We start from the raw sequence: 26,872 nt of genomic DNA on the forward strand, positions 1-26,872 counted from the left end.
AGTCAAGGACTTGTTGAGGGAGGCACATACTACACACACACCAGCTGTCACACTTGTTCTTGAATTTGTTCCAGTAAAACATCCAATGGCAATCTATTCCATTCAAGCATCACTCTATGAGAGAAAAATCTAGCTCTCACCCCTTTCTTGATGGCATTCATTCTCAGCTTCCAAGGAAGTCCTTTTCCAAACCTCCATAAAATGAAAAATTTCATCAACTGAAATCCTGTATGACCCTTTTAGAAGTTTGTAAACCTCAATCATATCACTCCTCTTTCTTCTGTTTGCTAGCTACAAATCCTCAATCTGTCTTCATTATCATTATTTCACAAATGATAGCTGTATATAATTTTTTAACACACTCCATTGCACTCTCCACTGTATCAGAATCACCAAGGAACAAGGAGACCAGACCTGCGCACAAGAGGTCTTATCATGGTCTTGTAAAGAGGCAAAGTGACATCTTTACATGTCAGGGTTTATTTCAGCATTGCAATTATCCTCTGAGCTGTATTTGCAATCTTTGCTATATGGCCCTTGAACTTTAACATCCTAATCTAATCAGTTTCTTCTAGCATGGTTCCACCAATATAATATGACACTGAACATCTAATCTGACCAAAGTGCATGACTTTACATTTACTAATATTTAACTGACAGCCATTTTCCCATGTCCACAATTCCAGCCTATTCAAATCATTCTGCAAGTACTACATATCAGCAGCATTCCTGATTACTCTGCCTATCTTTGCATCATCAGCAAATAGCCTGTATGTGATCTGTCAAATTCTTACCAATGTCATTGATGTACAGATTGAATACAGTGGACCAAGGACTAATCATTGTGGTACACCCTTAAATCTTGCAGACTCACATCTTCTATATACCACTTTTTGATATCTGTCAGCCAGCCATTCTTTTATCCAAAATGTTAATATAAGGACTAATATTTTATAATCCAAATCCATATACTCCAACTTAAGCAACAGTCTTCCATGTTGTATTCTGTCAAACGCCTTAGCAAAATATAAAAGGATCATGGTGTATCCATTCCTCTTGTCTAACTCAATGGTAACATTATAGAATGTGTGCAAGTTGCTAAAACATGACCTTCCCTTATTAAACTCATGCTGTTCACTGCAAAGACAATATTCTCTGTCAACCCATTTCTAAATGCAAACCCTAACCAACTTTTCCAAAACCTTCACCACCACTTCTGAGACACTAATAGGTGGATAGTTGGATACACATCAGTCTTTGCACCACCCTTGTACAATGGGATTATCATACATTCTACTACTGTGGAAGATTCCACAGTTCTGAGACTAAAATTATATAGCCAGTTTAGCTGAACACTCTTTTAGCCCATGTGCTGATATCCCATCAGTCACTATTGCTGAATTCTTATTCAGTTTGTGCAACAGCTCTAATACCTCATCCTCATACACCAGTTTCTTCATCCAGTGAAGAGGTAGTGGTGAGCTCAATGTATGTTGCATACACCAAGTTGATAGCTTTCAGCAAAATGGGCACTTATTTGTTGAACAACTGTTCTGCATCTGTTACTCTCACACCATCTGCATTCCTTCCACATCATCCTTTTCTTACGAATTTCTTGCATGATAAGATTACACATCCATTTCACTCCTACTATTTATTCTTCAAACTCTAAGGATGTTCTGATATTGCATCATTTAAATATTTTTTAGACACTACATGTGCAACTTCGATATCCTTCCCATCCAATAACTGATACCATGGCACAGAATCCAGCATACTCCTCACAGTCAGTCATAATTTCCTGCTTTGTTCAGCACAACCTTTTCCGAATGGAATATTCATAAACTTAGCCACTCCCCGAGTGAGTACTGCATGGTCAGTCACCCACTGGTGGTAAAATAGTCACATCCCCATTGACACTATAATCAAATCTAATATTCTTTGACCTCGAGTTCCTTCTGTCACATGCTGATTGAGGAAGCTGTTTCACAACAGCTCAATAAATTCATTTTCATTCTTCTCATGAGATTTTATTGCTACTCAAATCAATGTTTGAATAATTAAATTGCTCCATTATGATTCTTTTCACATGTATTACCTTTATTTAGTGATGCATTTCTCCGTTACTGGCAACCGATCCAGTAAGTCTGTAACAATACTCCACTATGTGTTTGACCTTGTTAACTTCCACCTCACACCGATGGCATAAAATTCATTGCCAGATTAAAAACTGTGAATATTAGTCATTGGTCTCAACATTAACTGGATTCAAGTCATACAACATCATTAGTAGCATGCACCCTCCTCTCCTATACTGTCTACCTTTCCTAAAAATAAAGCCTTAGCAAAATATAATAATAATATAAAAATACTGTACCTTTTTCTAGTAGAAAGGCTTATACGTTGGTCATACATAACTGGAAATTAGTTTACGGAATTAACAACGCATATAAAGTATATTAATTAAAGGTAACTTTAATGAATAATTTCTATATTTCGGCAATGTTGCGTTGCCATCTTCAGGAACATAAAGATATGGTATGTGCACGCAGGCACTAATAAAAGCGCATGAGGAAGAAAGCAAGAAACTAATATTGTTCCTAAAGTCCTAATGGTGCCCTCTGGCAGGCTAATTTGGTTGTCTTGGCAGTTGGGCTGAAGTTCTCATAATGTAAGTCTCACAAATTTGGGGTAGTTTCATGCACCCAAATTTGTTGAGGTTAGGAACGTTTTTTTTTAGAGCTGCTGATGACTCCTTGAATAATCCTTTGTATTTAAACTTGCTGCGGTGTATTATTTTTGTTTTCTTCCAACGAATTCTATGGTGGGTATCTAAGGCATGGTCTGCCAGCCCAGAGCGGCTGTACTGGTGAAACCAGATGTAGTCTTGGTGTTCTGAAATCCTGATATTTGTTGTTCTGCCTGTTTGGCCAAAGTAGGACAATTTGCAGCTGCAAGGGACCTGGTATACACCAGGTAGGTCTAGGGGAAGTGGTTGGTCTTTGGTAGAGCGGATAAGGGATGCCAACTTTTTATATGGTCTGTAACAAGAAGTAAGGTCATATTTTTTGAGGATATTGGTTATTTTCTTAGAGGTGCCCTGGATGTAGGGGATGGTGATAGATTTGGTGTAATCTTTATTGTGGAGGGGGGGGGGGGTTGTGGTTTACTGGTTTTAGTATTTTTTGGATTTTTTTGGGATTATAGCCATTGGCTAAGAAAGTGTTGAGTATGTGTTCAGTAGTGTAGAGTAAGTGTTGAGTTTAGTTCAGTAGTTAGGGCCTTGTCATCTGAGCAGATTAATTTTGCCCTGCTATACAGTGTTTTTATAACCCCATATTGTTGTGAGGGAGGGGGGGGGGGGAATTGCTGGTGAATGTATCTGCCAGTATGGGTGGGTTTTCTGTAAACAGAGAAAACCAAAGATCCATCAAGCTGGCGAGTGATTAAAGTATCTAGGAAGGGGGAGGGTGTTGCTGTCTAAGGTGAACTGGACTCTGGGGTGTTGGTTGTTTAAGTGTGTTAGGAAGGAGTGGAGTGAGTCTGAGCCATGTGGCCAAATAGCAAACACATCATCCACGTAACGAAGCCAAATAGTGGGTTTTTGTGAGGCAGAGTTTAAGGCTTTCTCTTCAAAGGTCTCCATAAAGAAATTGGCCAAGGGTAGGGAAAGTGGTGAACCCATGACTGTCCCCTCTATCTGTTTGTAAAACTTTCCTTGCCAAACGAAATAGCCCGAGTTCATTGTGAACTGAAATAGGGCTGACCTCTCGCTCCAACACACTGACCATTATGTCAGTGTGTTGGAGCGAGAGGTTTTCTATACTGGCTTTAAAGTGGGCTGAGTTTTTTTGTGTGTATAGTGTGTGAGCGTTTTGGCTAAATGTTTGGCTAATTTATATGTGGGGGAATCAATGCCATCCACTATGGGACGTAATGGCACATTTTGTTTATGTATTTTTGGGAGTCCATATAATCGGGGGGGGGGGGGGGGGGTTCTCGAGTTATAAGGTTTTAGTTTGTTGGTGACTTCCACAGGCCAAGAAGTGACTTTCTTAAGGAGTCTGTGGAGAGTTCTAATCTGAGAGCTGGTAGGATTATATTCAATAGGGAGGTAAGTAGTACGGTCTAGCACGGAAGTATTAAGCTTACCTTTGTAGTCCTTTTGATTTAGCACCACAGTGGCATTTCCCTTATCCGCTTTGGCGATTACTATTTTTTTGTTATTCTTCATTTCTTATAGGGCTGCATATTCGTCTTTGGATAAATTGGTTTTAGGAGGTTTGGCTTTAGTGAGAACACTGACTACATCCAGTCTGACGTTGTTGGCGATATGGTTAGGAGGGTTGTGAATTCCACGTTCTATTTGGATCATGATTTCCTCGGCAGGTATTCTTTTATGAGATAGAGCGAAATTGTGACCACGTGCAAGTGCTGCGAGTGCTTCAGGCTTTAAAACTACCGACGAGAGGTTGACTACAGTGTTGAGTGGTGGCTGTGGTAAGGAAGTAGAATTCTTTATCAGGTTTTCGTATTTTTTCAAATTCTTTTCTTGCCACATGAGACGTCATAAAGCATCGTCCAAAGATCATGGCCGAGTATATTCGAAAGCTCTTCCTCTAGCGCCCGTAAGGTTTTGTTTTTGTCGGCAATTTGTTCTCTTAACAAGGCGAAGCTAGTGCGATTATAAATGCGCAGAGCTTTCTGTGAAGTAAAACGGTGCTTCAATTTAACACAATTAAGGATTACCTTGTTATCCCGGCAGTGTTTTAGGAATGTCAGACGATTTAGTTGTCTGGCTATCTTCAACCTCAATTTGCCATATTGACGGGCCTTTCGTGCGATGGAATCTCCGTGGATGATCATAATTCTAGTAGCAAGGCTTATACGTTGGTCATGCATAACTAGGAATTAGTTTACAGAATTAACAACGCATATAAAGTATATTAATTAAAGGAACTTTAATGAATAACTTATATTTTGGCAACGTCACGTTGCCATCTTCAGGAACATAAAGATATGGTATGTGCATGCAGGCACTAACAAAAGCACATGAAGAAGAAAGCAAGAAATTAATATTGTTCCTAAAGTCCTAATGGTGCCCTCTGGCGGGCTAATTTGTTTTGTCTTGGCAGTTGGGCTGAAGTTCTCATAATGTAAGTCTCCCAAATTTGGGGTAGTTTCATGCACCCAAATTTGTTGAAGTTAGGAACGTTTTTTTAGAGCTGCTGATGACTCCTTGAATAATCTTTCGTATTTAAACTTGCTGCGGTGTATTAATTTTGTTTTCTTCCAATGAATTCTATGGTGGGTATCTAAGGCATGGTCTGCCAGCCCAGAGCGGCTGTACTGGTGAAACCGGATGTAGTCTTGGTGTTCTGAAATCCTGATATTTCCGTTAACTAATTCCCAGTTACTGGTACCCTTTACACTCCATACCAGTTAGTATGTCTGCTTCTGATAGCCAGGTCTCACTAATACCTACAATATGAGGTACCAATGCAACAAATTCTATCCCTTTGTTTCTGGTACACCTAGCATTCCTGTTCATACATAAGATACCCATGTTTTTTTTTTATTTTTTATTACATTTATTTTTTTTTTAAATTTTATTTTTAATATTATATATATATATTGTCTGTAGTGTGTGACACACACATAACTTGCAGTTCCATTCTTATCTACTGTCTTATTTATGCAGACATCTTTGAACATGCTTGATGGGTCCAAACTGGACAAACCAAAACCAAAATCAAAAACTGTTCTCTCCTCAATCATTTCCACAATGGCCATTCGCATTATTAACACAGTTACATAACACTGTTGCTGTTACACATTTTCACCATTCCTCCCATCATAATTTAGTTTCCCTGACTGTATTAAGTTTCATACCAATTATTAGTAGTTTTTTCCCCACTTGGTTAGAATATAATAAATTTAGTTTAATCCTTTATCCAAGTGTAAGCAAACAAAGTTTGCACGTGAAGTATCTTCAGGGCTGAGGCAACTCGTGGTAAAGGTGGACCAAGTTCTCATCACTCCTTATCTTAATATCTCCCATAATTCAAAGCACATTTTGCAGACATGTATAATGCTATGCATTAAGGGAAAGGCCACTACCCAGACCGGTTTCAAACTTTGAGGTCTTGTCAGTGGGAGCCAGAGGTGGTGATGCCAAGGTGGAAGCAATGGAGAAGTCATATTTACCTATACGAGCTGCCAAAAGGTGTCTCTCCTTATTAAATTACTCTGGATTTAGAGAAAGATGTTCGAAGTTTATCCTCAGTCCTGAAGATACTTCAGGTGCAACCTTGTTTGCTTACACTTGGATAAAGGATTAAACTAAATTTATTATAGTCTAACCAAGTGGGAAAAAACTTCCAATATCTTTCTCTAAATCCAGAGTAATTTAATATCTTGTTCTAGACTTCACTGTTCTTCTTAGAATTAGTTTTGTGTGCATTTTTGACACCATTTTGAACTATATTTAATATTGCAACATGGTGTTAATATGAATGCCACGTTGCTAATACGGGCGAGGAAAGATTAGCAAAACAAGTGTTCGCTGCCAGGTTGACAGGAAAATGACCCAGAGGAAGACCAAGATATAGGTGGATTGATATGGTACAATGTGTCTTAGACGATAGAAATATAAGATCTGATAATGATAATATTGGAGTCTTGACAATATTATTATTATCGTCCATTATAGACTTGTAACAGACTGATTTGGAGGAAAATTGTAGATAGGAAGTTAGTAATGATGTAAATTTTTCATGAAGTACTATCATATCCTGTACACCCCTTGAGGATACATGTCAGGAATTTGATGATGTTAATATGAAAGAATCATGCAATATTATTATTACGTGGCACCTCCAGGAAGTCCAAAGACTCATCGAGGGAGGACACCTACTCTACATCTCTGTCTCCACCACTCAATCCGCCAACTACACCGATGTCATCTACTGCCCACCACCACCAGTATTTCCACAGACAATCAAACATCCATGCCCACGGCAGGATTCGAACCAGCAGCCTTTTGGGTGGAGAGCGGTTACGCTAATCGCTCGGCCAACGAAGCCGGCAATCTTCATATGAACCATCCAATACACAATCAATCAACTCTCAATATAGTAAACTGCTATAAACTACAGGAATAGTTTGTTATATTGATAGTTTGCTATAGGAAATTTCTTTTAATATAGCATTGCACCTAGAGAGCTTTTGCTGGGACTAGTCTTAGGTAAAATGTTTTTCCATAACTTGGTTACTATAGTGAGTAGATCGTAATATATATTTTGGGCATATTTGTGAAAGACTTGAAAACCACACTTGTGTTTACACATGAGCTACACAAAATTTGGTTGCTTATTCTGAATGGGGAAGCTATGCATAGCAAAGTCATTACTCCAAGAAACTGCGATGATTTCAATGAGCAATCAGTTCTTTTGGTTCACAAACTATTTCCGTACCACCAATGAATATATTAAAATCTAGTTTAATGAAAAACTTAAGGCTCTAAATGTGAAATTCTCACAGCCAAATGGTATGGACTTCTCAATTTAAAACAAAAGTTTTCAAAGACCTGTAACAGCCAAACTCAAGACAGACATTTGAAAGTCTGTTGTGTTTGAAGAAAAACTGAAATTAAAACAGCAGCTCAGTAGCATTTAAAACAACCAAAAATTCCCTCAAACCTTCAAGGATTCTTGAATATTTTCTCAACGAATGTGTTCTAAAATGCAAATGTCATTGAAAATTAATTTTCTGGACTAAACTCCCCCCCCCCCTCCAACTAACCTGGACAGATGATAGGAGAGTGATTTCAACAAAAAAATGTACATGATACAGAAGCAATACCAAGGCAAGCCAATTTCCAGCATGGTGGACAATTACTACTGAACATCAATAAAAACATGCCCCAGGAAAAAAGGATTCAGTAGCTAACTTTCAGTGCTCAATATTTAATTCCTGTTATTTATTTATTTTTTTAAATCTTAAAACTGGTTTCACTTTTTGATTTTTCTTCTTCCTATCATGGATTTTATGCCAGGTGGCCTGTTCCAGTCTCATGCCATCTTTTTCTTGGTCTTCCAATTCTTCTTTTTCCACTTATTTTATATCTGTATAATATTTTCAGTAGTCTGCTGTCGTCCATTCGATTTAAACGTTCTATCCATTTCTGTTTATACTGTCTTATGTAGTAATTAACTGGTTTTATATTCAGGAATTGTAAAATTTCTTTATTTTTTTATGGTCCAGCTATTTTTCTGAGAAATTCCATTCCTGCTGTTTGAATTCATTTTTCATCTTTCCTTTTTTATGGTCCATGTTTTGCTTCCATATAGTAGAGTTGGTTTTGACAAGACATTATATAATCTGATTCTAGTGTGTTTTTGTACTAGGGATGGTTTAAATATATTATTTATTATGCCATTTACTTTGACAAAGTTTGATATTTTAGTGTCAGTCTTTTTTCTTCTTCGTATGATAAATCGCATCCCAAGTATTTGAAAGTATTTACTTGTTCTAATATTTTATTATCTATCACTATTTTACTTCTTATTGGGTTTTCTCCTTTGAATGCCATTATTTGTTTTTCCTTTAGATATAGTCATATTATATTGTTTTGAGATATCATTTAATGATCTTTGTAAATCATCTTCTGATGTAGCTAACAGTATTTGATCATCTGCAAATAGCAGTGTATCTATCTTCATTTGTGGGGTTATTTGTACACCAAATTGGTTATACTGTTTCTAGACTGTTATAATTTTATTTATATATATATATATATATATATATATTGAAAGGCAGAGGTGAGAGGTACATTCTTGTCATACTCCTCTTGATATATCTTTCCATTCGGAGATGTGTTCTAGTTTAACGGCTATTTTATTTCCTGTAAAGTTGGTTTGGTATATTAAAATCAGTTAATATTTTAAACAATTTTTGTCTACTAATTTTGCCAAAGGCTTTTTCATAATCAATAAAGGCCAGCGTTTCTTTCTGAAATTATCTTCTCTTTTATATTAATAATTTTAGCGTAAAATTGGATCTATGCAGAATCAGCCTTTTCGGAAACCATTTCTGTTCTTCTAGTAGTCTGTCCTCTACAATATCGTTTAGCTTCTCTTTTAATATTCCTGCATATATTTTATATCCTGTATTTAGCAAACTAATTCCCCTATAGTTATTGCAATTGTCTTTATTTCCCTTTTTATAGATTCGGATAACCAGTGCTTTTTTCCAAGAAACAATGAAACCATATTAAAAAAATTTCAGAAGTCTTTCATTAAATTTTTCACCTGCATTTTTGTATATTTCTGTAAGTAGTGTATCTATCTATCTATCTTCATTTGTGGGGTTATTTGTATACCAAATGAGTTATACTGTTTCCAGATTGTTATAATTTTATATGCATATTGAAAAGCAGAGGTGAGAGGGTACATATCCTTGTCATACTCCTCTTGATATATCTTTCATTCCATTCTGAGATGCGTTCTAGTTTAACTGCTATGATTTTTGATTTTTAATTCTCATTAACTTCAGTATATCTGAAATGACAAACTATGAACTGCTGAACCTACATCAAAATTGAAAAATCAGTAATCCGATGAATATTAAAAAAAAATAAAAACCTTCTTCAAAGTAAATTATTCCTAGTCGAACGTACATTATGAAACCCACATTAAACAAAGCTATGAACCATCTTCATCTACCTAATGATTATTAATATAACATGATTTAAAAATTCATACCATATTCAGTGTCTGAAGGTTCATCATTTTCATCATCATCATCTTCTGGTACATGATGATGCTGTGGTGTGGTAGTTGCTGCTATAAGGGCAGCATTTACTTCATCTTGTTTCCGTCTTGCATCTTCTACCTCCTCTTGTAGTTTCTTAGTTTCTTCATCTTTTCTATTTACTTCTTCTTGAATAACCTGTACCTCTTCCTGTTTTAACTTGATTGCTTCTTCCTAAGGAAAGAAAGATTCTGAATTTAAACAATGCAACCAACTTTATTATTAAGATATGTGCTATTAATGGAAAATGAGAATTTATTCATTTATTTATTTTAAAAAAAATAAGGGTTTTATTTTCATGTTTTAAATGTTAAATTAAAAAACTGAGGTTAAAATAGTCAACCTCAGTTTTTTAATTTGAAAATAAAGTAACATTTCATAATTATTCACCTTATGATACCATGAAATATCTACATATAAAAAAGTACAAAAATCATGTTGATTTGATTTGAATATTATGCATTTTTTTAAAATGTATAATCATCTTCCTCTTAATCTGTTTGGATCAGCCTTTCCAGGGCCAAATAACGTGGTTCCATATAAGCCTAATCAATGTTATTGGTAAAATGGTTAATTCAATCTGCTATGTACTAGTTGTTCTGGCTAATTCGCAAAATGAATAAATCCAGTTTCTAGGGTGAAAAATCCTGCCACTAACACATAAGAATGGCAAATCATTTTCAGTTGAAAAGTTCTGCAAGGTTCTCCATGTCCTAGATGGTATTTGAATCTAGCTGGAACCTAGGTTACAATCACATATATATCTAAGGTTCTCTGAGAAATTAGGAAAAAGAAATAATTCATATCACAGAAGTAAAGAGTATCAATTACTGATAAAGAAAGATACCCAATCTCTCTCTCTGCTAATCATTTTCCAAAATGTAAATAAAAACAGGTTTGCTACTTTGAAATGTGCTGTGGAAAGAGAGAGAGAGAGAGAGAGGGGATCCTCATTACAATTATTTCTAATAAAAGCCATTTGAATAAATCACCCAGGATACTAATATACTAAAAGCTTAAGCCTTTTCTGGGTACCATATCAACTTGAGAATATGAATACATAGTTCTGAATCTAGTTTTCCAAAAATTCTCATGGTACAGTTTCTTTTAATATCAGTGTATGGTATACAGTGCCGTTGAGTAAAATAACTAATTACCTAATGCAAATAATTAAAGCTTCACTAGCCTGACCTCTCATGGCAATTCACCCTTTCCCAAATGAATTCTGATTTGTCCATGAAAATGTTGCATATTTAAGTAGGAGGAAGAAAGAAAGATCAATGCACTTCTTGAACGTTGTAGTTAAATTCCTGGCTGGATAATAAACAAAGCTATCCACACCTACTGAAATATAGAAGCTAGCAATAACTGCATAACACAAACAAATCGACCGGAATAATGAATGCTATGTAATGAAGGGAATTGTCCTTTCTTGACAGGAAAATTAGTCTACAAGTTGGTATTTGATTATTAAAACTTTAAGCATCAAATACTAAATTACTAAACTGATGCAGATAAAATAATACTATAGTTTTTGAAAGAGGTTTTCTTGGCTACCAGTAGTTAATACTTCTCCAAATCCCACTGAATCCTAAACTTATTATTATAGGGATATCCCCCATGGAGTCAGAAGACATATTACAGGAGATCCATACTAACCATTATGCACAGAATACCTGTCCTTAAACTCATTCACTATCAGGACACAACTAATTCTGACAATCCATAACATTCATTCACTGCTCTTCATAATATCCACGCAAAATATCCAGCATGAAGACTATCATTAACCACACTCACAACTTCCAGGTGAAATCTAGTTATCTAGTCATGTATTGAAAAATTTCCTTTGTATCAGTCTTATAGCACCTCTTTAATAACTAAAGTTCCTATTGTGTCCCCTCTTTTCTGCCATTAATATATAAATGAAACCCTTAGGCCCAACACTAATCACTCTCATTCCCCTAGTTTCCATTCCACCACATACCACTCTCTGGTATTTGTCTGTCAGCCCACTTTCCATGCAACAAGCTTCATATCCATTCTGATTTGCTTCAACTTTTGTAGTAGTTTTCCCATGCAATATTCTATCAAATGTCTTTGCAAATTCCAGCAGTATCATGGTATAGTCATTTCCAGTGCTTTTTTTCTGGAAAAAAAGGTACCGGTATTCACCATGATGTTATTACACCAACTTCCACACTTTTAGCATATCCTCCGATATACCCTCGTCATCTCTAGATTGCTTCTTGCTTTTGGTATCAACTGCAGAATGACAACCTTGGAGCAGCCACGAGTCCACATATTAGCTAGGGTTGAACTCAGTGAGAGGAGTCCTACTATCCTGATGAACATCAGTGCAAAAGTTGTCTATACAAGCAGAGATTACCTAGATGAAGTTACTATGATATTCATCTGAGAGAAACCCCTTTCACATTCACTGGAAGATATTGCAATTGTGCCCAAAGTGTGCTTTAGAGGAAGAAGTATGCCTGGGACTTTATTTTCTTGAAGATATTCATAGAAACCATGAACTGCTTCTCTTTCATTTAAGCAAAATTTGCATACTAACTTTTTAATTTCAGCTTCACCAAATGTCAGATGCTTCCCAGGATTTTCTGGCCAATATTTGGAATCTAAAATCTTAGCATACTCAGGCAAATCAGCATCATTTTTTTCAAGCAGAAGCTTTCCAACATCTTCTTTCAGACTTTAATAGAAAGCAGATGAACTTATTGCAGGACTATGTCTTTCATTTTTGTGGAGCTCAATCCCTTTGAAGTTCATGTTCTTCTGACCTTGAAGAGAAATATTGTAGTACAGACCAGAATTTTCAATTCTTTCTTCAGAAAGTTGAACTGTATTCTTTATCTTCCTGTCTGCTTTGTACAAGTCAATATTTCTCTCTTGTAAATCTAGACCTAGTTCACTAAGTTCTTGGAGCATCACACATAAGGCACAAATCAAAAACAAACTCTCATGACGTTATTTTTCTTAAAAGGCCCTCATAAAGAAAGCGATCTGTTTTGCTTCTTCTGCCGTCTTCTTTTGCCTCCAGAAAGTGATGGATGAGGGCTTCAAAGTCTTGCCATACCGCAGAAACAGTGCGAAAGCTAGATGCAACCTAGTGAGTGCTTAAAATTCTGCCAATTTTAAGAAATTGAAGTTCTAGAGTCGCTGCACATTCCTGTAGTTCCCTAGCATTCTTAATGAAGCATGATAAGTCACAAAGTTTGTCTATGAAACTCTTAAAGCAATTCACTCCTGCCACATTGTTCACTGTGTCACTAACTGACAATTCAAGGCGATGGCTAGCACAATGCCAGAAAATAACACTAAACAACTTTTCCTGCATTAGCCAACTTACACCATTACGCACACCAAACAACATGGCTGCACCATCATAAGTTAAAGACAATAAATATTCATTTAAGTAATCCTAAATCCTTCAGATAATCCTAAACACTCAAGATGACTAATTAAAGAACTTTGAATTCCTCTAGCAGTTACACCTGAAAATTCGATCAAATCTAGGAAAAGACTCACAGGAGATGAAAGTTCAGAAAGAACTACAAGAACAATAACAATCAATGCTGTGTTACTCACAGTTGTCAATTCATCAATAAGTAATGATATTTTGTTCTTGGAGTTCACTATATTGTCTATTAATTATGGATATTATTTCTGGGAAAACTCCCATGTTACTCCTCAAACTATTATATTTACAGCTATTAATGTTTTTCTCATTTCATTTGCGATATAGCTCACAATGTTAATGCAAGCATTTGCAGAATGAAGAATATATCCTATGTCTAGGCCAATTAAGTTCCTGTAAATTTATTTTGTCTTCAAAGTTGTTAAATGACTGATTTCTCCTCACAACTTTGTAAGCAGTTCGAAACACTTTTCCTGTTATGTCTTTATTATGAGACAAAGTATTTAGGAAAACTTTCTCTGATGTTTCGTTTTTTGCTTCAGATTTTAATTTTTGGCATGCTTTGGGCACTGCACTCCCTTATGATCGTAAATCTTTTTTCTTAGTGACATTAACTGTTGTTTGCGAGATTCTCCAAAATGACTGATTTTACCATTTCCCCACTCCACTGAAATTTCATTCCCATGTGTTTATCGATGGCAAGACTTCCGACATCACGACACACTTTACAGCCCAACATTTTATTCTTGACATACTCGTTTCTCTTTCAGAAGTCATTTTTCTGCAGTGTTCAACATTGGGGTCAATCATTATCAGAATCTGCTTTTGACCACATGGATCTTCAGTCTTGGTTTCGTGATCCTCTTCACCAAGTGTATTTTCAGTGCTAGTTTTATTTTACAGAATCACAAGTAGATTCAACAATTTCTGCTTCTTCAGCCTTTCTTTTTTTTCTCATTGGCATAAAGTAGCTACTTATTTTACTCATTCTGAACAATGATTGCACTGATTATTTAACTTAGATTAATTTAAAACTCACGTGAACACCTGCCTGTTGCAGAGTGAATATAGAACTGATAAACTGATATTGGAAGCAATCAGAAGTGAACACAACTTCCTGTTTCCGGTTGCATACCAACCTATGAAACAGGGAAGCAGGGTATCAACTTATGAGTAATCAAAACTGGAAATTCAATTTGTGAACACAATACCATCTACCAGAATATTTATAATACATTTTGCTGTCAATAAATTGCAAATTTTTAAAAACTTAAGAAAAAAGTTGCCGGTACTGTGTATGTACTGCCAGGAAAAAAGCACTGTCATTTCTTTTATCTAATTCTGCTGTCACTATTATAAAAGGCAAGTAAATTACTAAAGCAGGACCTATCTTTGACAATGCCATGCTGCCCACCACAGGGTATTGTATTACTATCCATCCACTATTGGATTTTACCTTTAACTTTTCCAATACTTTAACCACCACTCATATGATATTAATTGGTCTGTTTGCTACTTCTGTCTTGAAGTCACCTTTATGTAATGGAACTATCTTATCCTCTTCCCACTCACACTAGGAATTTTGCCAGAGTGGAAGACTTAGATTGAATAACTTCATTAGAGGCACTGCCAATTCTCTTCCACATAGCACACATGTTGACACACTATCCAGTTACACTGCTGTATTCATATTCACATTTTTCAATCTGCTGGAAACCTGTTCACTACCTTATTTCTAACATCAGTCAATCACATCAGAAACTGTAAAAATCTCAACTTGGATGATACACCTTTGCAAAGTGATCATTCCAGCAACTTAACTATTTGTCTTGCTTCTGTCACATTCCTACCACTACCACTGATTAAAGTCATCCTTCCATAGTCATTCTTTCTCTTACTGGCTACATAATGAAAAAACTCTTTTGGATTTACTTTGGCCTGCTTAGCTTATTTTCTCTGATAATATAATTTGGCCTTTTTTACCATACTAGTCACCTTTCTTGCTAGTACTGCTCATGAATATGCTGATCACCTTCTTTATATTTTCTTCACAATGTTTTCATTTCTTGCAGTTCTTGTTTTATATAACTACTCATCCATTTAAACCCACTTGGTTTATCCTCCTGAGCCAGGTGTGCAATATGATACTGCTTCTCTCAAACAATCCCAGACAATTTCCCATGCACTACTGACATTCTTTCCTCCTAGCTTAAGCCATGGCAACTCCAAGATGCCTCCAAGTGTCATAATTAGCAGCTTAATAGTTTAACAAACCATTTCTTGACAGAAGATTCTACAAGTTTAGCAATCTTCCAGAATAAGACTGTATGGTTTCTCTCTCCCAACTGGAGACAGCATCTACCTTGATCCAGCACTCTCAAACACATGGTCCCCTCCATGACATGCTGTTTCAGATAATTATTCCTTAGAAACTATATTTTTCACTTCCATCTTGCCATGTCTGCTTTTCTTCCTCTAATCTATGTCCCCATAATAATTGCTTGCCCTACACATATTGTGTTAATTTGCTGATGCATGGCTTCCACATCTTCCCATGGATCACCTGGTCTATAGCAGCAACCAATAATATATTTTGGCCTCTATCTCTCACCAGATGACCTCAAATGTACTATATTCCTAAACCTAAAATCCCCTAACCTCTAATTTTGTTGGCTGAAGTTCTTCGGCTATCATCACAAACAATCCACCTCCTGATCTATTTCCTCAATCCTCCATGAAAATACAACACTCTTTACGTTCTATTCCTGTAACCATATCATTTTCTGTCAATCAGATCTCACTGATGGCTATAATTTTTGGGGAAGTCAAGCTGACAAATGCCAAAAACTTCTCTCCTGGTTCTGGCATTTGTGTACATGCATTTCAGCATCCCTTTGGACCTACCATTTCCCTTGTGTAATGCTATTACCACCCCATTCAGATTTGAAACTTGTGCAGCTGCATTCAACACCACACACACACACATTTGTCTCAGAGATGTTTGAACCAACACTCAACTTCCCCTCTCCCAATACCTCTAGGCTCTCTGATTTGGCACTTTTCAATTAATAGCACTCTTGTCAAATATCTAACTCTGAAACCAAAATGCAGTCCATATAGCATACACAAGACCTTTTGTCCATCAAATTCATCCCATACATCAATCAACTGCACACCATTCCTCCCAAATCTTCTCATTGATTCATTCATAGTCATCACCCTTTTCAAATCAGTCCTGTCATATGGAAGCAGCAGGCTCACAATGTTTTACTTTTCAACTACTTTTCACTTGAAACAACAGCAACAGCTCTTTCATATATTCTCTTATTGCACATTTCTCAAGTCATTCATGCTTGCCACAACAATGATTTTTTCATTTCTCTCTGCAAACTAACCACTTCACTAAAATCCTTCACTTCTGCACCTGAGAAACATTCTTTCACCACTTTCTCATTAAGTATACCCCTTACTGAATCTTCACACAAAACCTTTTTTACTTTCAAGTCTCTTGCATTTTCATACTTTTCCCATTCTCATTTTGTCCATTCTACCTCATGTACCACATGACAATTGTTTCTCCAGTCACTCTAGCTTACCTTTTATATGGCTTGTTTCATGCAAAAGGTAAGCTAGAGTGACTAGTACAAATAGTACAAAATATAGTACAAAATACACAACATCCCATAGCATAGCCAAGTGAGTTATGTGATCAGCTGTAAATCTTGAATGGCGGAATCTATAGCGGTGATCGCAGACTAGCACGTTCACTGTGATATGGCAAAATGCACCAAGTTATTCAGAGTGACCTTGCCTCATGCCTACGCATGCATATGATTTGAGCGCCCACTCCTTACTCTTACCTCATCTCATTTAAGATTTCCTAAAATCTACCAAAATAATCTACTGCTCAGAATAGTATAGAAAATAAAGACATCCTGTTGTATTATTTAGTCAAGAAATTAGCAGTAACATCTAAGGTATCACATTCCTTTGTGAAAAAATACAAGATTTTATATGGGAAAATGATTTTGTTATTCTTGGATTGTAGCCATTTAGTAAAGCTGTCTGATAGTTTCCTGTTCTTGTTGGAAAGATCCTTCAGTTGAGGAATTTATCGACTTCTTGTAGAAATGAAAGGAATTTTGACTGCATATGATTTCAAATATGCAAAATCACCATCTATGTAACAGACAAAAAGATTGTTTGGGGTTGAAAGCGAAGAGAATCTTTTCCAGGTGTTCCAGGTAAAAATTAGCTAGGTTAGGTTAGTAGTGCGCCCATCACAGTTCCTTCATCTTATTTGTATAGTTTATCCTTTCATCTCAAAAGTATGTTATTAAAATCCTTAGTGTCTAGAGAACATAAAATTTGTTCCTCTGAAGGATTCACCAAGAACTAAAAACTATGAAACATCTACAATCCAAGATAACTCACCATATAGCTATATAAAATAATGTTCAAATCAACTTTAACATGTAAATCAACGAGTAGGATTAGAAATATCTGATCAAAAATAGCAATCTACAGATAACGGAAGATGACGATATCAGAAAGTAACTAAAAGAACAATTATATCAATATTCTTGAATATTAATATTCAAGAATGTGTAAGCAGAACTAATTTAAGATGGTATGGTCACTTAAACAGAATACATAATTGGTATACTAGTGCCAGTCAAGCACACAGTCATCAACATTCTATAGAATCAGTTCAGATACACAGAGGTCACTACATGATACTGTTGAGGGCAAAACAGGTAGGTGAGAGTAAGTTCTCTATAACATTAGCTGCCTAATTAAAGAAATGTTTAGGGTGAAAATTAATCAGGACTTACTCCAAATTTATTAAAACTATTTTTAAACATTATGAATTCCACACCTTCAAACTTTAAATTCTTGACCTAAATTTATAGTAAAAAGAACAAATCAAATTCCTGATATGTACCCTCAGTGGATGTACAGGATAATTATGATAGTACTACATGAAAAAGTTACACTATTACTAACTTCTGATCAAAAATTTTCCTCTAAATTAATCTGTTATCTGTCAAGACTCAAATATTATCAGATCTTATATTTCTGTCTTTCAAGTGTTTTATTTCTAACCGAGCTCTCAGATCCTTAAGTTAAAATTGGTTTGAACACTGTCTTGTATATAGCTAATTTAGTGTTTTGACTGATTTCTTTCTTATCCCATATAATATTTATTCAGCTGAATTCCTACCATACCAGTTTTACTAATTCTGTTGTCTATTTCTATATTTAATTTACCATCTTCAGTAAGTAGTGTGCCTAAATAACTGAAGGATTTTACTTGTTCTATAGATTCACCATTTGATGTTTTCAATGTTTCTGCATAGGCAGAAACATTGAAATTTCATTGTCTTTTTATTGCTGATTTTCATACCAAATTTATTACGACAGTTATTCAATTTAGTCAAGGAATCTTGCAGACTTGTGCTGGATTTATTCAGAATCATAAAGTAAAGATCTAAGATTCATATCACCAATTGTAATATCAGATTACAATTGGTGATAGTTGTAATTGCAATATCAGATTTAATACCACTTTCCTTCATAATGTGATCCATATAGATAATGAATAACAGTGGAGATAATGTGCACCCTTGTCACATACCTGATTTTACTTCAAACCATCTTCGTGTACTTTTTCAATTCTGACTGCTGACTCTGCTTACATAGACTACACATTCTGTAATTCCCACATTCAGTTTTATTCCCCTTTTTATAGATGGGTACTAAGAGAGCTTTACTCCAATCCTCTGGAATTCATCACAGGGAGATTGCATCTGTTGCATAATTCAGGCCTTCTGAATTAAGCAATATAGGCACTGTAAAACTTTTATATCTCCATATTTAAGCATTTATGGCAGAATTTCATCTATTTCTGCTGCTTTTCCACATTTCAGGTTTTTGATGACTTTCTACTTCAAGTATGGACATGTATTCCTGATTGCATTCCTGTTAGGAGTTTTCTACCATTGTGCTGATGCTGCTTGTTTCATTTAGCAGTCTTTCAAAGTAATTGCTCCAGATATCTAGAATATCTTTATCTTCAGTTTTTCTGTCACCTTTATTATTTCTTATTACTTTTACAGTACTTTTTTCCTCCACTTTTTCAGTAGTCTAGAATATTTTGCCATCTTCTTGATATTTATTTTCTATGTTCTTAGCTAAGTCTTTCCATGACTTCTGCTTAGCTACTTTTACACAGTGCTTTGCTTTCTTACATTTTTCTTTGTATTCCCTAAGAGTACTTACTATGAACCTTCTATATGCTTTCTTCTTTTCCCTGACTGCCTCTAACTTCCTAAATACATCCTACATGGAGTTCTGATTTTTCTATCCTTACAACCTCACATGCCTCTCTGGCTGAATCAATGTTTTCTTCAGGATTTGCAAATGAATCTCCAAGGTTTGGTTCGTGTATAGTAAAACATTCATAATATTTTATATAAAATCATGATACCTAAGAAATACTCCAACATTGTTTTCTTCACAAACCCATCCAACACTAAGTAACTTTAAAAAAACACACACACACACACACAATTTCAGAATTAGTTTTTAATTCAATGGTGCTAGCTATTAACACTGACTTAAGCCAATAAAATAAGTGTGCACCTGTGGAGGTGGAAAAGAAAAAGTTCCCAAATTAACTTAACAGACTGCAGATGTACATATATGAAGAATCCAAGAGGTAACATATCTATAAACAAATGCTAGGAGCATCAAGAACGAAGGGGTTGCTTGGTGAATATATTGACCTAAGATCATTGGCATTTGGCTCTCAGTCATATAATAATTGAAAGAGGAGTGTGAATGGTACAGTATTTTTTTTATATTTTTTTTTAGGAAGCAAGGAGAAATGGCCTTTCAGATATCCTTAGTAATGTCCTTTGCCCCCCCCTTCACACATACACACACCTGTGTGTGTGTGTGTGTGTGTGTGTGTGTGTGTGTGTGAGGGATGGGGGGGCAAAGGACATTACTAAGGATATCTGATTATTTGATGATAAATGGACGTAAACACAAGAAAGATATTTAATTAACCAGATATTTCAGTCTGGAAATAGCAGACCATCCTCAGTGGTATTACAAGAAGTTATAAAAAATACAAGCTAGAATATTAACAATAGATCGTTTAAAATAGAACAAGCTGGATGATGTTATATCACTAAGTATGAAACGGAATATTTTGAAGTAGAGACATGATTAAAAAAAAAAAAAAAAAATTAATGAGTAATCTTGATTAGACTTTCCCAGATTTTTGATATAGATATACAGTCATTATGATTCAGGTTGGGATGATGGAGCAAGGCCTCCATGCTTTCCTTGAACAAATGTTCAAACCTATAACAAGATCTATGCAAGAGGAGAGTCCTGGACCAAAGGATGTTGTGGTCAGTTTCAATCCCATGCTGAGCCAATATCTATATCAAAAATCTGGGAAAGTCTGATCAAGATTACTCAATTTTTTTTTAAATCACGTCTCTACTTCAAAATGTTCCGTTTCATACTTAGTGATATAACGTCACGCAGCTTGTTCTATTTTAAACAATCTATTGTTAATATTCTACCTTGTATTTTTTATAACTGTTCTTGTAATACCACTGAGGATGGTCTGCTATTTCCAGACCGAAATATCTGGTTAATTAAATCTTTCTTGTGTTTACGTGCATTTATCATTCAGTCTTATGTCACAGGTATCCTTAAAACAGTAATATCTGATCATTTGAATCAGTTAGGATAGGAACTCAAAGTAACATTTCACGTAGTAGTGCATTTGATGCTATCTGGTGTGAAGTGAAAGCTTCAATTTCTGTGACAGACCTAGAAGTTCAGCTTGCTAGGAATGATGAAATGCATTGCCAAATTATTCTGAGGGGTACTATAGAAGTTATTATGGGCAGCTTAAATTATCCAAATTTTGAATGGGTAGAGAAAACTTAAGAATGAAGAACAATTTACTGAGCAGTTGTAAAAACTTTCTCAGGCAGCATATGAAACAAAGAAATCTAGGTCGAATATTATTAGATTTGATCATAGCATCAGAAGGAGGAAGATCTAGTTAAGGATATGATATTTTTGTCACTAGTTGGTGACAGTAATGATGCTATACTGATCTCTAAAGTAGTTAAGTATATGGATGTTCCAATTAGGAAAAGTTACATGCTGAATTACAACAGAATACTATGTTTGATCCCATGATATCAGTAACTAAATGGGAAACTATGAAAAGATACTTAAACGATGTGGTATCTGAATGTGTCTCTAGTTAAAAAAACAAGGTGGGAATGAAATGTGCAACTTTATTAAGCAAGAGATCCATAAGAAAATGTATGAAAAGAGCATTGCAAAAATTAGGATGAAAGGAGTTATGAAATATATAAAGTTATAAGTACCATACAGACAACTCACCAAAAGAATTTTGCTATGCTGCAAGTAAAGGAATGAATATGTAAGAAAGCAGATGCAACTGCCAGTCTTGTTGATCAAGTGGTTAGCTTACCTGCTCTCCAACCAGTAGGTTTTTTCAGGTTTGAATCCCATCATGGGCATTGTCTTTAGGTGGCAGAAAAATTTCATCAACCAATGTGAGACCACTACCCCACTTATTGAAAATTTGATTTTCTAACTTCACACTGAACCAGTGCTACATACCATGGTTCCATATGCAGGACGAGAAGAGGCCTAAGCCCCAACAATATCCTGTGCTATCCAACTCCAGACCTGGGAATTTGATTAGTTGCAAGTCCTCCATACTGTCAGTGTGTCCTGCAAGACATACAAAGAGTATCTTGAAATCAGCTCGAGAGAGTTCAAAGCTTAGCAAACACATAACTCTGCTGATACTATATAGTAGGCAGTTTACTTGTGATGGAGGGTAGTGAGCCCAGCACCCACAACTTATATATACATCAATAACAACTAACCTCATCTCCTCTCTTTACTACAAGGTCAGGCTTCCACAATTTAATGTTAGTCCTATAATATAGTTCTACTGCTGTTATCCAACTTTTGTTCTTCAATCTATTCTCCATAACCCTCACTATTGCATTGTGTCTTCTGACCATACTCCATGTGCACAATAAAGTTTCTATACTCCAAAAGCCTTCTCTGCAATTCTTGTCATATTGATTCTCATCCTCATTAAATCTATATATTCAAAACCAGCAGGAAGCAAGTTCCATCCCTGATGCTGAGAATGAACATGTTTAGATTCTTGTAATGCAGTTCCATCTACTGAATGGTGCACAATTAAAGCCCACCATTGTTCATCCAAGACAGTCGTAATCAGCATCCTTCCAACAAGCATCCATCCAGAGATACATCCTAGAGGCAGCAATACTTCTGAAAAGGAGATAGAAAATTTCTGTAATCTGGAAAGATGTAATCTAGGCATAGCAACAAGAGAATACCAAGACCTTCATGGTTTACAATGGCATGGAAAAATGCTAGGTACATCATGAGGAAAATCCATACTTCCAACCTATATCATCCAATCACTGTATCCAGCATTTCAAGACAAAGTTAATCTTGTTATCATATTGGTATGTACAGAAATAAATCAGAATTATCTTGAACATACATAAAAATGTTTCTGGTGTCAATGATCTCTCAAATCTGCTTAAGATATGCACTCTTGAACTTACACCTATACTATATCACATGTACACTCTTATACTCAAGATGGAACACATTGCAATACAGAGGTAAGCACATATCCAACTATTTCCCTCACCTCAATCCCCTCCAAAATAATGGATAAGATAACAAGCAAATTATATTTGACATGAAACTGTATTCTTGAACTTAATGTGCTTAAACTGTTTGTTCAGACATGGGTAAAGGACGAAACAATAGCATTTCTTGTCAAATATTTTGTAACACACATCAAAAAATCTAAAATTGCTTTGATTATCAGCAGTCAATTCACTAGCAAGTCCCACCACCACTATGTATTTCACCTCTAGATCAATTAGATTTCTTAGCATACATCATCCACCATTGGAAATATCAGACAAAATCAAATGCTCTCAAAATGTTATGGGAAACATGGGCTACTAATCTTGACATTTTCATGGCATTTAATCATATCAGACATTGAGCCATGCTCAGTAAGTTGAGATCCTTTGGTCTATCTTTCACTCTCTGCAGTTAATTAGATAATTCTCTCTCTCTCTCTCTCTCCGGTATTTCACAGCGTATTGTGGTGAATGACCTTTCCTCTGATTCTTCCAGGAATGCAGAAGTTGGTCAGGGCTCTACTATATCACTTTCCCCTTTTTCCCTGTACATTAATGATCTCCTTTCATTTATCATTAATCCTATCCACACTGTTGCTGATCATTTGTCTTACCAATTCATAACTGTAATGTTCAAACATTGCAAGCTTAAACTGATCTCAATACCATCAAATCAATGGTGCAAGGACAACTTAGTAAGCTTCAATGTAGTCTTGCTTTTTTTTTTTTTTTAAACTACACAAAGCACCAGCTCACCTTCTATTGACTTCCATAGTACATGGATCACTAAACAGGATCAAAAGTTTCTCCTTCAAGTGACTGATCTTTCCAGACAAAACACATCACAACAGTTCCAGTTCTAAAAAATCTTTTCCAGATGCTACTTTTCATCTACCCAACTGCTTAATCTGTACAAATCCAAAATCCATCCAACCTTAGAATACTATTTACATGTTTGGGGTGGTGCACCAAAAATCTAAAAATTCTTGATGTTCTCCAGATGACAGCAATACAACTGATAGCTGACCCCTCTCTCACTGACTCACTTCCATCAATATTTCACCATTTGACAGTTCTGCATCTTTTCTATACGTAGTAACAGTGATTCACCAAACTAGCATTCCAACACTCCTCTGATTTCCAGTGGACCCATTAAAATACAACAGTTGCTATTGCCCAAACATCTCATTAAAATCAAACTACAAAAGCACCAAATCTGTTTCTTTTCCTATTTCCCCACCAATGCAGGAGTACCCAGGGTTCTCTTCTTTCACTCAATCTCCTCTTCTTGTATATAAATGACCTGCTCTCACTGACTTCCAATCTTATCCATAGCTTTGCTGATGACAATACACTATTCCTCCTTTTCATCTGAAAAAAATTGATCTCCTAGCTATATCCCAAAGCAGCAAGGACAAGCTTGTAGATTCCAATGCCACCAAAACTCAGTCCTGTTTGATCTCTCATAAGACCCCCCCCCACACACACACATTCAATAATACTGAGATATCTCTAAACAATATCAGATTTCTCTTCTTGGACTGACATGCACCTTTGATCTTTCCTGACACAACCACATTTCAACTACATCTCCTACAGGCCAAAAAACTTTCACTTTTTTTTTTTTTTTTTTTAAACACAAGACTCCATACAAATACAAATCTGCTCACCCACAAATATTACTCCTATATTTGGTGTGGTAAACCAAAATCCTCTCTCAAATTGCTTGATTATATCCAGAAGAGGGCAATCCATCTAATTAATGATGGATTGCTCTCTTCTGGATATATGCGACCACAGATGCAAGATTCCCCCCCCCCACTTCTGCACACGGCAGAAGGCGAATCCATTCTGATAAATAGGGTAATCAATGCGTTTCATGGGATGAGTGCTTATGATTATACATCGTAAAATTAGCTTTTCTTTTATGAAAATTGTAATTTTTAAAGTGATAACTATTTTGCTTGTACAACAGTCGGAAAATTTTACATATAAAGCACATGATTTCACGTGTTGGTGACAAATTCGTACATTGCCTTATTCCTTTCTCCCCTTCCAACATGAAGTGACTCTTCTTGGCAATTTGCTAGTGACTGCTCTCGCTTCTGTGGTTGCACAGTATTTACTGCCATCCCTCTCTTACAGACATTCAGCTTCAGACTTGACTCTTCTAGATACTTTCATCGACAGTGCTCTGCTAAATTGGCCACTATTATTCCTTTTCCAAAATTGTTGGAACAAGAGCCACTACTAACCTTTTATACACCCTTTTACAGTCCATTTTGAAACTCAAACCAACTTTACTGCCCCCCCCCACCCCTTCATTCCATCTACTTCTGTTGTTTGGAATGATGATGAAAAACATTAACACTTGTGTATGAGACAGCTAACTCAGTTGAAAAACTAAAAGCTTCTTTATGTCCTAGACAGAGGTCTTTCCAACCAAAGGGTTTTTCAATAATATCAGCTAAGGCCTTACACCAATGCAATGCAATAAAAAGAGAAGGTTCATTATTGAAAATAATTGCAAAAGATTAAGAAAGATCCATATGAAATGTAGAACAGTATTCCTTGGCAGGACAAATTTGACAATTACATAATTAACATTGTTGTCCCAGAAAATAGCGCACGTGCAGGGGGGAGGAACAAGGGGGGAAAAGTTAAATGAAGAAGAGAAACCTAATCTTGTCTAGTAGTCTGGTAATAAAAATGTCATGCATGGCTAAAGGAGTTTGCAAAACATAAGATTAAATTTTACTAAGATGAAATTATGAACATACAACTAAGCACTGCCTATCTAGTTGGGCTGAGTGAATAGTTTTTCTTCTCCAAATTACAGACTTTGCATTTTATAGTGCTGTAAGCATGATACTTGCAGATGTTGTTAGATGATACATAAAAGTACCCGCTTAAAAGTACCATGTTTAGTCTCTGAAGCATAAAGCAGAGTTACCAGATTATTTAATTATTCATCTACTCATGGCACCAATTGTGCTATAGCTTTATTACAACACTGAAGGGTGACAAAACTACTTCTAGAATGTGACTGAAGTACAAGGCATGTACTAACTGATGTGATGGTTGATACTGAACCAGTTCAATAAATTGATATAATAATAGGAAAAGATCTCAAGTACAGACAAACTTCTATTTACTAACAATCAAGAAAAGGGCAATTTGTATTTACTAACACAACAAATACAAACTTCTTCCAAATTTTCAAATTTAATAATTTGAAGGAAAATATGAAAATTTATCTGAGCTAGAAACTTACTACCATAGTAACTGCTGAAAAAAAGTTGCTCCAGTCAAAGACTAGAATCAAACCTTTAAAACTTTCTTCTGGCAGTCTAGTATTGTGGTAATATTTTGCTACAAGACTACATAGACTAATGAGTTGCAACTCCCAATTCATTTAATGAATACAGAATCCAACACTCAAAAACATTTTATAGCATGCAAAGTTCACCAATATTTTATGATGAGTAATGGAAAATGTTTAGTTTAGTAATTCCCTTTTCTATGCCATGCTTAAAAGGTGTTATATACACATTTTGTAATTTGGTAATTCCCCTTTCATGCAATACTGAATATTCTTTAGTTGCTGAGCAGATTCCACATGTTAATGTTGTGCATGTTTACATATGACATTCTATATACAGATATAATTTTTTTATATATTACCCTCAAATCTGAAAACGTTACCTAAAATGCAGTGATTGCGAAAGTGTTAAAAGTGGCAAAAAAAAAATGCCAATTTCAGCAAACTACAAAATATGAACATAATTAAGCAACACCAATATGCCATGTATTGGTTGTGTTGTCCTTTAACACTGCAGCAATTTTAAAAGAC

At 35.6% G+C, this 26,872-nt stretch overlaps 1 protein-coding gene across 1 annotated transcript in view; it reads right to left on the minus strand.

The window, feature by feature from the left end:
* Positions 1 to 26,872, minus strand: part of LOC150094290 (moesin/ezrin/radixin homolog 1-like) — a 216,448-nt gene that overhangs the window by 15,436 nt on the left and 174,140 nt on the right. Inside the window, exon 13 of the mRNA XM_090412297.1 lies at positions 9,765 to 9,987. Coding sequence (XP_090268423.1) covers positions 9,765 to 9,987 — 223 coding nt within the window. The remainder of the gene's footprint in view (positions 1 to 9,764; positions 9,988 to 26,872) is intronic.

This window comes from Typopeltis vanoorti, chromosome 22, assembly GCF_054136105.1.
Source record: "Typopeltis vanoorti isolate ZY-2024b chromosome 22, IOZ_Tvanoo_1.0, whole genome shotgun sequence".
NCBI lineage: Eukaryota > Metazoa > Arthropoda > Arachnida > Uropygi > Thelyphonidae > Typopeltis > Typopeltis vanoorti.